The following is a 13,000-nucleotide window of genomic DNA, read 5'->3' as shown; positions in this document are numbered from 1 at the left end:
AGTTGGCCCTGCAGTCCAAATCCTCTCAAACCCAAGAACCCATAAATGATTGATTGTGAAAACTCCAAAATATGGGAAATTCTATAAAGCCACATGATGAACTTATGGGGAGATCAACTTGAGCTGCAGGCTCAGTGTGAAAAGTGAAACCTAGAGAATCAAAATGGTAGAGGAGTGAGTGGAAGTCACACTGATTTCACCCCAGGACCAACCTGGAATTACAACTAAATTGTGGAGAAATCACCTGGAATAAACAACTGAACAATAGTGAGTGAGGAGCCTTATAACCTTGGACAGACAGAAGAATCAGCTTTAGTACAACCTCACTGGTAAGGAGTGTGGTAGAGACTCGAGAAGGCAGGTGGGGCGTCCACAGGTGGCAGCACAAGAAGGATATTGAAACAGCCAGTTGGATACCCCTGAGAAGAATGGGGTCTTAACCATAAGTGGGGATCACCAGCCTATAGCACCAGAGCCCAAAAAGTACAAAGATAACAGCCAGCAGCAAAAAATGGCAGGGTTACTCTCTGCCAGAGAGAGGTGGCTAGAGATTCAAAGAGCTCTTTAAAGAGCCACTGCATACATTTGTATTTGCAGCCACTCACCCAGGGGTTTGGAAAAGGTTGGAGCAGAGTGGGCAAGAGATACCTGAGGAGAGACTGAAGAAGGAGGCTTTGGGGAGAGAACTGAGAGAGTAGCCAGTGGGATCCCAGTGCTGACTCATCCCCCAAACGGCAGTAGCCATCTTGCTCAGGCAGACCACTCCCCTGACTTGCAGCAACTTGAGAGGACACAATAGCCCTACCTCCCAGGAGGGACTCTGCCCGCCCTGTGGTGTCTCTAAGCCAGCCTACAGAGTGCAGAGTGGCAGCCACAGACAATAGATCCCTGGCAAAAGTGGGCGCAGAGTGGTCTAGAGACACTTGAGGAGAGACTGAAAATGGAGGCTTTGGGGAGAGAACAGAGAGAGTAGCCAGTGGGATCCTGGTGCTGACTCCTCCCCCATAAAGAAGCAACTATCTGGCTCAGGCAGACCACTCCCATGAATGGTAGCCCCATGAGAGAACCCAATAACCCCACCCCCAGGAGGGACTCTACCCGATCCTGTGGTGCCTCTAAGCCAGTCTGCTGAGTGCAGAGTGACTAGATTAACAGCTGAAGGAGACAGCCACAGACAGTAAATTCCTGGAAGTCTCGAACAGACTGCCTAAGGTCAGAGAGGGTCAACATCTGACATCATCAGAGACAAATCCAGAAAGGAAAAAACAGCAGTCTCCTACCATAGAAGTTCACACCACAAAGTCAGGAAATCAAGACAGCTCAATTTAAGGAGCAGAAGCAAAAGAGTAGAGTCTCACAAATAATGGGAAGACAAAGAAACACCCCCCAATTGAAGGGAAAGGAGCGATCCTCAGAAAGAGAACTAAATGAAATAGAGGCAATTAAACCATCAAATATTGAGTTCCAAACAACAGCTGAAGGAAGCTCAATGAGCTCAGTCAGCTCAGAGAGAATTACCAAAAACGGCAGGGAAACTATGAGGAATTTACTGAAAACTATACCAGCATGAAAAAAGACATAGAAACTATCAATAAGAGACAAGAGCAAATGAAGAATACAATTTCTAAATTGAAGAACACAGTAGAAGGAATCAAAAGCAGGCTAGATGAAGCTGAGGACTGAATCAACGAGCTGGAGGACAAGGTAGAAAAAAGCTCCCAGAAAGAGCAAGAAAATGAAAAAAGGCTCAAAAAGAATGAAGAGGCATTTAGGAAAATCCAGGACAACCTGAAACATAATCATATCTGTATAACAGGGATACAAGAAGGAGAAGAAGAGGAGCAAGGGATAGAGAACCTGTTTGAAAAAGTAATGATGGAAAACTTCCCTCATTGGAGGAGAGGAAAAGCCACACAAGTCCAGGAAGCACAGAAGGTCCCATTCAAGAGGAACCCAATGAGGCCCACTATAAGACACATCATCATTAAAATGGCAAATATCAAAGACAGAGAATCCTAAAGCAAGCAAGGGAGAAAGAGGTAGTAATGTATAAGGGAGCCCCGATACGGCTAACAGCTGACTCTCAGCAGAAACACTAGAAGCCAGAAGGGAATGGCAAGAAATAGTCCAAGTCATGCAAAGCAAAGGTCTGCAACCAAGGCTGCTCTACCAAGAAAGGTTCTAAATGAAAATAGAATGTGAAATAAGGATTTTCCCAGACAAAAGAAGGCTAAAAGAATACACCTCCACCAAACCAGCATTGCAAGACATGCTACAGGAACTGCTTTAAGAAGATGAAGAAAAAGAGTCTATGAATACCCAGTTCCTTTCACAGTCACCAATACTTGATATTACCAGTATCTTTCATACTCATTAATCTGATTGTGACAATGATGTGTTATTTTAATTGTTGTTATTTTATTGTTTGTGGAAACTAAATGTGTTTTTGTATATTTCTTGCCTATTTTTATTATTTTTAAAAAGCTTTAAATGACTTTTTGGTATTCTTTATCCATTTTTGGACTAAATGTTTGTAGAATTGTTGCCCTAAAAAACAAGAAAAACTATTAACCTTTCTTTAGATGTGTTGCAAATATTTTCCTATTCTATTACCTGTCCTTTAACTTTTTTATATGTGTATTACTGTATAGTCTGACATGTTTAATATAGTCATAATCTTACTTTATAGTTTCTGGGTTTGAATATGTTACTTCAGGGTAAGAAAAATATTTTTTTGTATTTTCTCTGTAAACTCCTTAGATTTTACATACCGATTTTTAATTCACATGGGTATTTGTTGTATAATGTGTGAAATAGAGCTCTATATTTGTTTTATTTCAAGTAATAGTGGTCCATGCACCTTATTTGTTGAATAAGCCTTATTTTCCCCATTGATTTGAAATATCAATTTAATCATATAATACACTGTTAGATATATATATTTGTTTCTAGAAGGCTCATTTTATTTCATTGATCCATTTGATTATTTCTGTGCTAGGGTCACGTTTTAATTGAAAAGACTTTATAATAGATTTAAATTTTTTAATATTTTATAATGGATCTTGATATGTAAAAAAATAAATAAAATCAATCTGAATTAAGAAAGAAAGAAAGAAAGGGAGAACTACTTTTTGCAACAACATATATGGAACTGGAGAATATTATGCTAAGTGAAATAAGCCAGTAGGTGAAAGACAAATACCATATGATCTCACCTATAAGTGGAATCTATTCAACAAAATAAATTAACGAACAAAATAAACCACAGGCAAGGAAACAAGGAGCAGAATGAAAGTGACCAGAGGGGATGGGGAAGGAGGACAATGGTGGAAAGAAGGAGAAGGGACTAAAAAAGGACATGTATGAATGACCCGTGGACATGGACAAGAGAGTGGGAATTGACTGTGGGAGTGGGGGTCGAGGATGGGTGGAGGAGGGCAAAGGGGGAAAAACTGAGACAACTATAATAGAATAAACATGATTTAAAAATTAAAAAATATAAGATAAGAAAACCAGTGAAATATATGAGGAATGTGAATTTATTATCCAAGCTAAAATCTAAAATGAGTGAACAGATGTTTATGGCTTTAAATATACATTCAATATAATCATATTTTTATATTTTTAACCTTGCCTTGCATTGAAAAAAAAGTGTGTTTCCAAATCTCTTCTAATTTGAAAACTAATGCTATGTGCAAAGCAGATAAAAGTTTTCTAAGATTTATTCATTGTGGGTTCTCTGCTGGAATTCTATATCCTAGGAAATTGCAAGATAACAATCCCTCCATAGAGCTATGTTAGTTATGCTACTTAACTCCAAATAAATGTAAGTTACCTACGAAGTTTCACTGAGACATCCTGTTCCTATGGGAAACTCACCATATGATATTAAACTTGGCTATGTGAGCCACCTGCTCCTGGAGGACCATTTTCAGAGCATCTTGGCACAGATTAAGCTCCTCTTTCCACATGCCACCAAAATCCAGCACAATGGTGATGCACTGCTCCAAGATGACACCAAAAATCTGCCGGCTTCTGCTGGTGAGCCAGTCCATCCGCTGCTTATAGCTCTCCACAGCTTGTGTTAAATGTTCCACAAATTGACAGATCAGTTCTGACTTGGCTATCAGCTTTATGAAATAAAGAAAAAAAATAAAACAAATCAAAACAGAAGTACACCAAAATAAGTTATCTTGAACCACAGTGCCAGGAACAACAGGGCCCACTGAGTCAAGGCCTCTGCCATCAGGAACTGTGCATTAATAACAATTTTGTAGATGATCCTCCAAACCCCACATAATCCAAAAAAGAAGTGTCTAGTCTTTCAACTGAAAACCGCTTGCTAATTCCCCATAGGAGAAAAGATGATTATGTGTTCTATTCAAAACAGAGCATTCTTTAAAACAATCTATTCCTAGATCATGTTTTATCTTTACCGTTAGAGAATTATCTTTATCAGAAAGTGTCCAGGGAAAATTTTAAGAAATTGAGGGGAAAAAAAGAAAGATACACAGAGGCAGATAGAAAAAAATAAGCCTCTAAAAAGTTTTCCTACCTACAACATACCAAAAATATTTCTGAAAATGCTTCTAAACATGCCAGCACATCTGCCTGGTTTCCTCTAATGATGCTGCCCCAGTGACTCATCCTCCTGCTCATGATCTTATCCTGTGTCTTCTGACTCCCAGTCCAGGCTCCCCTGTATCTGGATCACCTGATTACCTATAGCTGCCACAAACCTTTGTAGAGTCTGTCATTCAAAGGTGACAGAGGCTTGCGAGCAATTTCTGGTATACAGAAATATAGTACCATTCAGATAGATCAGGCACAACTGTGCAAGGTCTTTCAGGGTATAGGGTAGTAGGAGGCATAGAAATTGTATAAGGTCTTTTAGGGTATTGGGTAGTAGGAGACATAGAAAAGGAGTAAGGAAAAGTGTACTCTATTCTAAAATGTGAAGAATCAACATTTTAAAGATCAGGTACTTTTTATAAACCTCAAAAACCCTTAGAATACCCCAAATACCTAAATTGTTAAGGAAAATGTGTTTTCTGAACACACCATGTAATTCCACATTTTCATGCCTTGTTTCATGCTGTCCCCTTTGTGTTAAACTTCTTTCCATCCCCATATTCTTCGCAACTGAGCTCCAGCATCAGTGGAAGCAGTGTGAGACTCTCTGAGCTGGCCACTCACAGACCTCTGCAGTGCACCCCATAAAGGTATGGGAACTCCCACTTACATTGTATGCTGTGCCATCTTCTGCTCTGCATACCCGTGGAAACAGGCCTTCGGCATACCGGGAGGCCACAAGTCTTCCCAGAGAAGCCACATAATCTGCATTTTTACAAAAAACAACAATCAAAATGGTGTTATCAGTGCTTCTTATTTTATTTCAAAATGCTTTTCTCTGGTACCATTCAAATTACATCCCCAGTGACAGCAACACTGTGATGTTTTGTATTCTGATCCAAATAATAAAGTACTTCTAGGTGCTATGATAAATATAACTGTTTATGACATGAATAATACTTTAATATATGAATGAATGAGGAGGAAAACAAGGTTCGCCTCTTGGTTTCCTGGTTCTTTTGTCCAGTATGATTAAATCAGAGGTCAACAAAAAAGCACAGACTTTGTGTTTAATTACTGAAAACTTTTAGTCAGGACTTGAATTTATTTGCAGAATTTTAAAAGTTAAACTTAGATGTTTTCTATTGCTCTCTCAAGTGGGGGTTAATGAATAGATGAGTGAATGAAGCAAGAAGGTAACAGATTCAGAATACTCACACATAATGTCAGAATCACATGATTTTTCTCAGATCATGTGCTCAACTATTCAACACCTTTTGCACAAACACATATTGAGTACCCACCACATGATATGCACAGTGCTTACAGAATGTGAATACAATAGTCCCTAAAACTTTTATTCCTTTATATAACAGAAGACTACAGAAAGGATTCAACGACTAACTCTGACTTGGCAGGACAGAAGATGAGGCAAAGCTTCCCACAGATGTTCTTACTGTGATTATTATGTTATTGTTGCTATTGTTATTAAGTCCCAAAGATGGAAGAGGGAATGGTAGTACTCTTGGATCCAGTATGTCCATTCTCTGCCTTTATAGGGAGGCAGGATAACAGCTTACTCTGGAAAGACAGGAAGGGCATGATTGAATTATAATTTACATGACTTGAAGTTCAATGTTCATAATAGCAGAGTAAAGAATGGGTTCTTGAATTCCATCAGCAATAATCTCACTCATGTGGATGAAAACAGGGCCACATACTAAAGCTACCTGGCTCAGGTGAGGCCTGCATGGTGGTCTCACAAACTCAGAGACCAAGAGTAACTGCATAGGATGGTCTGGAATTAAAACTTCCTAACTAAAAGCAAGTTGTGGTAAGTAGTCAAGTCCTAGGCCAGTATCTTCCTTGACAAAGGTCAATCTTTGCCTTAACTAAGACTATTGTCTTTTTGCATCCAAGATAACAGGTTCTTTTTTCCAGACCCCTCAGGGCACAATCTCCCAGCAGGGTAGAGACCATGGAAGCTCTCATTGTTATGTTATTGCCAAAATTCTACCTCTATGTGCTATTGATATTATTAACTAACCTATACCCACCAATGTAAAAGAAGTGGCTCTGTTTTATTTTTTATCTAATCTCAGAAATTTCTCATTTTGCTTTTTCTTGCCTCCCTAATCTACCATGCTTTATATCTTCTCCTTTATATATAATTGTAATATATAAAATAAGCTGTATACCTGGCCATTCTCTGGAGCATTTTCTCAATCTGTTGAGATTTTGCTTCCAGGAAACTATTGTCAGTTTCACTCAAATAAACAAAAATTCTCTACAGGTTTGGATATTTCTTACACTATTGACAATCAAATGTCAAAAACTCCTTTTCTTTGTTTAATTTATATTTTAATGATTATGCTATTACAATTGTCCCAATTTTCCCCCTTTTTCCCCCTCCACTGAGCACCACCTACTCCCTCAGGCAATCCCCACACAATTGTTCTTGTCCATGGGTCATGTGTATAAATTCTTTGGCCACTCCATTTTCTACCCTGTACTTTACATCCCTATGGCTATTCTGTAACTACCTATTTGACTAAATCTCCTTACCTCTACACCCAATTCCCCCATGCACCCTTCCCATCTGGCAACCACCAAAATGCTCTCCATACCATGATTCTGTCTGTTCTTCTTGTTTGCCTAGTTTGTTTTTTTTAAATTCAATTGTTGATAGATACATATTTTTTCCATTTTATTGTTCATAGTTTTGATCTTTTTCTTACATAAGTCCCTTTAACATTTCACATAATAATGGTTTGGTGACGATGAACTCCTTTAGTTTTTCTTTATATGGGAAGCTCTTTACCTACCCTTTGATTCTAAATGGTAGCTTTGCTGGGTAGAGCAATCTTAGTCATAGGTCCCTGCTTTTCCTGACTTTGAATATTTCTTGCCAATTCCTTCTAGCCTGAAAAGTTTAAGAAGTCAGCTGACAGACTTATGGGAATTCACCTTTAGATAAATAACTGCTTTTCTCTTGCTGCTTTTAAGATTCTCTCTTTATCTTTAAACTTTGGCATTGTAATTATGATGAATCTTGAACTGAGCCTCTTTACATCCCTCTTGTTTGAGACTCTCTGTGCTTCCTGGACTTGCATGTCTATTTCCTTCATGAAATTAGGGAAGTTTTCTTTCATTATTTTTTCAAATAGAGTTCTTGCTCTTTTTCTTCTCCTTCTGGCACAGGTATGATGCAAATGTTGAAAAGCTTGAAGTTATCCTGGAAGCTGATTACATATCCTCATTCTTTTGGATTCTTTTTTCTTTTTGTTATTCGGATTGGTTATTTTTTGCCTCCTTATATTCCAAATCATTGATTTCATTCTCAGCTTTATTCACTCTACTGTTGTTTCCCTGTAAATTCTTCTTTATTTCAATTAGTGTATCCTTCATTTCTGACTGGCTCTCTTTTATGCTGTTGAGGTCCTCACTAAGTTCCTTGAGCATCCTTATAATCAGTGTTTTGAATTCTGTGTCTGATAGATTGCTTATCTCCATTTTGTTTAGTTCTTTTTCTGCAGTTTTGATCTGTTCTTTCATTTGGACCATCTTTCTTTGTCTCCTCAGTTTGGCAGTGTCCCTTGTTTCTATGTATTAGGTAGAGCTGCTATGATTCCCTGACTTGGTAGCATGGCCTAATATAGCAGGCATCCTATAGGGTCCAGTGGCATGGCCTCCCCTATCATCCAAGCTGGATACTTGAGGTGTACCTTCCTTGTGGGCTGAATACACCCTCCTCTTGTAGTTGAGCCTTGATCGCTGTTGGCAAATCAATGGGAAAGATTTACCCATACCAGTCAGTTGGAAGGACTGGTTGTGACCACTGACCACCAACCTCCATCCTCTGTGGAGGATCAGCTGTGCAGGGCCATGGTGGTGATGTTCCAACACTGTCTGTAGCTATCCACTGGGTTTTCAGGCTCTGGGATTTCCCTGATGCTGCAGGCCAAGGTCAGTCCCCACCTGTGTTTTGCCCAGGCCACCCTGCATGAGCTATCAAGCCAACTGCAGGTGGCTGCTGGTTGTGCTGGGCTTAGAGATTTCCAGGTGAAGCCAAACTGTGATCCAAAGCTGTCTGCTGCCAGGCCTGGGGCCACATAACAAGAGGTACAGGGGCCAGGGGCTCACTGAGGCTGGCTGTTGCTTGTTTGAGAGTATTTATGAAGTTGTTAAGCATGAGCCAAGAGAGTATTTATGAAGTTGTGATGCATGAGAGTATTTATGAAGCATGAAGCACAGTCATTCATATGGAAAAGCCACTGTTAAACAGCTTGGGTCAGCCCATAAGTTGGGTGGGATAGAGCCCCAGGGGATCTCCATGGTAGGGCAAACAGTGTTAGCCAGGTTGATGGAGTTTCAGATATCGCACCCACCTGCCACTCTGTGGTTCTGTGGGAGAAGGGTTCAGAAAAGGGACAATGGCCTCTGCCCTACTTTCTGTCTGAGAAAAAGTTGTCCCCCAGCTCTCATCCTGATGCCAGATATTTCAGTTCCTCCCTGCATACTACTAGTGCCTTTCAAGCTGCTACCCCAATGCTGGAGCTCAGAGGGAGTGAGTCTGAGTAAGTCCGTGGGTGGGTTCTTTAAGAACTGCTTGGGACCGACTCAAGAAGTTTCTTCCACCAACTTAATCCCCGCTAGTTTTTGCAGCCAGAAGTTATGGGGACTTATCTTCCTGGTACTAGAATCCTGGGCCAGGTGGTCTGGTATGGAGCTGGGACTTCTCACTCCCGTGATATCCCTTCCAAATTTTTATCCACCACATGTGGTTGTGGGACCAGCCCCTTCTACCATCTCCACCCCTCCTACCAATTTTGATGGATATGGTTTCTTTAATTCCATAGTTGTAAGACTTCCATTCTATTTGATTTCTGATGGTTCTGAGTGATGGTTGTTCTATAGTTTAGTTGTAAATTTTATGTGGTTGTGTGAGGAAGTGAATCATGTTTATCTATGCTGCATCTTCTAGTTTTAACTTTCAAGAGGGTAAATATCAATAGATATAAAATACATAAATTCTTATAAATATTAGAGATTAAAAAGGAGGACATGATATGAAAGTATATAAAGAAGATATAATGAATTGAATATAGAAATGTCAGAGTAAAACAGTGACATACTAGTAGTAGGTAATCAATTGTAATGAAAATGATTTTCCGATCAAAAATCATGGAGGCAGAAGGAGGTGGCATAATGTTTTTAAAGTGCTAAAAGAAAATAGAATCATAGATATGGAGGTCATTTGGAGATTTATCAGCTCGGAGGATAAAGGGACCGAATAGGGGAAAAGGCGTAGGGATTTAGAAGCATAAGTGGGTAGGTACAGAATAGACAGGGGGATGATAAGAACAGTATAAGCAATGGAGAAGCCAGAGAACTTACATGCACAATTCATGGACATGAACTAAGAGTGGTGGGAGGTCACTGGTGGAAAGGGGGGAACTGGGTAAAGGAGAACAAAGGGAAAAAAACTGGGACAACTGTAATAGCATAATCAATAAAAGAAAAAAAAACTGGCAATCCCAAATTTTACATATGGAGAGACAATTCTTTGGGAATCATCATGAAATAAAGATATTGTCACACAGGAAACTAAAAAGATTTGTTGCCAGCAGAGCTACTTTTGAAGATGAATAAAGAAAGTTCTATAAACACAAAGGAAGTAATAAAAGAAGGAGCTTGAAACATAGTGAGCACAAATATGGGTAAGTACAATAGCCTTTCTCAAGTTTGTTAAATGATGTTTGATTGTTGAATCAGAAATTAAGAAAGAGAAGATGGCAGCCAAGTAAGTTGAGTCCACTCGCTCTAGCCCCCAACTTAGATTCTCAGCTGATCTGCTGACAAACAACTTAATGGAATCTTAGCTGATGTGAAGCTTTGAGCCAAGGAGTACAGAAGGCACTTCACAATGGTCAGTAAGGAGATTTTATAAATTGAAGGGGAAATAACCTATGCATAGGTCCTGTAGCTGCAGAGAGACTGAACAGAAATTGCAGCCTTGTGGCTCCCTCCCCTCTCAGGGCAGGGTGCCCTGGTCCCGAGAGGAATGGGGAACCCACAGACTTCGGCCTGGATAACTTGGGAGGATGTGCAAGGTTGCGGAGTTCCAGGCTACACACACACAGCAAGCAGCTCATCTTCCATAGCTGCAACGCCAAATGTCAACTGGGAGAGTGACAGAGAGAGAGAAGAACTCATCTGCATGTGGGTCAGGCAGAGGCATGCTGCAGCAGGCTGTGCCTGTGAGAGTCTTCTGACTTTTTGGAGAGGTGGTGTGGGTGGAAAGCTGGACAGTGACTTGGTGCTGCAGTGTGGGTACCACAGAAAGACTTTTTAAAAAGGCAACTGAAGCCTGCTGGGCAGGGACCATGTGCACATCTGCCTTGCTAACAAAGGGACAAGATTGAAAGCGCAGTTTGTTCCTACTGAATACAGCTGGGCAGGGAGATCAGAGAAGTCAACAGCAAAGAGATTTCTGGCCCCAGTCCAGCTCGGCTAGCAAAGCGGGGGCTACACAAAACAGCGAGTTTGGGACTATGTCTACTACAAGGGCAGTGGGCTGGGAATAAGACAGGCAAGAGTTGAGCATCTGAGATTATTTACAGCCAAGCAGAACCCCCTTTCCTGGTAGAAGTCAAACCTCCAGGAAGTGAAGGACTCCCCAGCCCCCAACTTCTGCAGAATTGGCAGAACAAGCAAGATAGGTTCAAGAACCCCCTGCAGACTGCATAGCTACAGGAGGAAGGTGGAAAGAGAATCTCCAAAAGGACCCATTTTGAACTTCTCTCAGGGAGAGAAAATACACTGGTTCCTAGGGCCCTATTCCACTGAGGCTACCATGGCAGGGAGATAAGAAATCCATCCAGCAAGGGGTAATCAGGGCCCTGACCAACATAGGCTCTCACACAGAGCTGCCAACAGCACCAAGCAGGAAAGAGCTGACTCTCTTACACAGATTGGCCCCTCCCTTGAAACAGCTAGTTCACCAGAAACTATACATTATTGGAAATAAGCTGGGACAGACCAAGACAGGTGGCGCAGGGGCAGGGGAACACAACCACAATTTTCCCAGAAGACTGACCAGTGCTTCTCAGGGGAGACCCACCTTCTCAATCACAACCGAAACCCCATATAGAGGCAGGTGAGGGTGGTACATGTAGTGATACTAGAAGTTGGATCACCCACCACTAGACCTTGAGCTGATAAAAACCCAGAGATGGATCTGGAAGCAGAAGAGAAAGGCAAACACCAAAGCCTGCTGAGATGAATTCCACGGCATTCTTCTTCAGAATTTGCATTGTATTTTCTCCCCCATAGCCCTTGAACATTTGTTTCCTCCAAGTGTTCACTATTTTTTGTCTTTTATTTTTCATTCTTTTTATATAGATTTTTATATTATTTTATTTTTTATTTCAAACTTCACACATTACCCTTCCCTGCCTTACTCAATTTTGCTTTCTTCCTATCCTTGCTTATTTTTGTTGTAAATGTTATTTTCCTTCTCTCTCTGCCTTGTTCCTATACCTTACTCTTACTATTTCTTCCCTGTCTTCTCAAAATCATTCTTCCTGCCCTTAGTCAGCTCACAGTGTTTTTCCCTTTCTTATATTATTCTTATTTTATTTCCATCTTTATCAATTGTGGCTTGCTGGACATGGATATTGCAGTTGTTGCTGTTTTTCTTCAATTATATTTCCATTTGTTCACTACTTTTTTTTTTTTCAAATCTCATAGGTTACTCTCCATCTGTCTTACTCCATATTGCCTTCCTCCAGCTCTTGCTTATTTGAGTTTGAATTTTTTTTTCTTTTTCTTAGCTTGGATTCTATCCTTTTTTTTTTTTTATTGTTCAAATACACTTGTCTCCATTTTCCCACCACCACTTTCCCCTGCCCCACCCACCCCCACCTCCCACCCTCAATCCTTCCCCTCTTTGGTTTTGTCCATGGGTCCTTTCTGCATGGTCCTTGGATTGACCACTCCCCTTCTTATCCCCGTTACCCCCTCCCTCTTTCCCTATCGTTACTGTCAGTTTCTTTTTTCTTTCAATGTTACTAGTTATATTTTTCTTGCTTCTTTCTTATGTTGATTAGGTTCCACTTATAGGTAAGATCATATGGTATTTGTCGTTCACTCTCTGGCTTTTTTCACTCAGGATAATGCTCTCCAGTTCCATCCATGCTGTCGCAAGGGGTAGTGGCTCTTTCTACCTTTCTGCAGCATAGTATTCCACTGTGTAAATGTACCATAGTTTTTTGATCTGATCATTTATTGATGGACATTTAAGTTGCTTCCAGCACTTGGCTATTGTAAATTGTGCTGCTATGAACATTGGGGTGCATAGGTCCTTTTGAATAGGTGTTTTGGAATTCTTCGGGTATAACCCCACCAGTGAAATCGCTGGGTCAAA

The 13,000-nt window shown here is 40.5% G+C and overlaps 1 protein-coding gene across 1 annotated transcript in view; it reads right to left on the bottom strand.

Annotated features, from left to right (window-relative positions):
- Nucleotides 1-13,000, bottom strand: part of VWA3B (von Willebrand factor A domain containing 3B) — a 217,404-nt gene that overhangs the window by 174,668 nt on the left and 29,736 nt on the right. Inside the window, 2 exon segments of the mRNA XM_054586153.1 lie at nt 3,880-4,130; nt 5,243-5,337. Coding sequence (XP_054442128.1) covers nt 3,880-4,130; nt 5,243-5,337 — 346 coding nt within the window.

The sequence above is a fragment of the Pteronotus mesoamericanus genome, unplaced genomic scaffold, assembly GCF_021234165.1.
Source record: "Pteronotus mesoamericanus isolate MK-2021 breed Mesoamerican mustached bat unplaced genomic scaffold, CSHL_Meso_final contig_121, whole genome shotgun sequence".
Lineage (NCBI taxonomy): Eukaryota > Metazoa > Chordata > Mammalia > Chiroptera > Mormoopidae > Pteronotus > Pteronotus mesoamericanus.
This window is presented reverse-complemented; position numbering and strand designations above follow the sequence as displayed.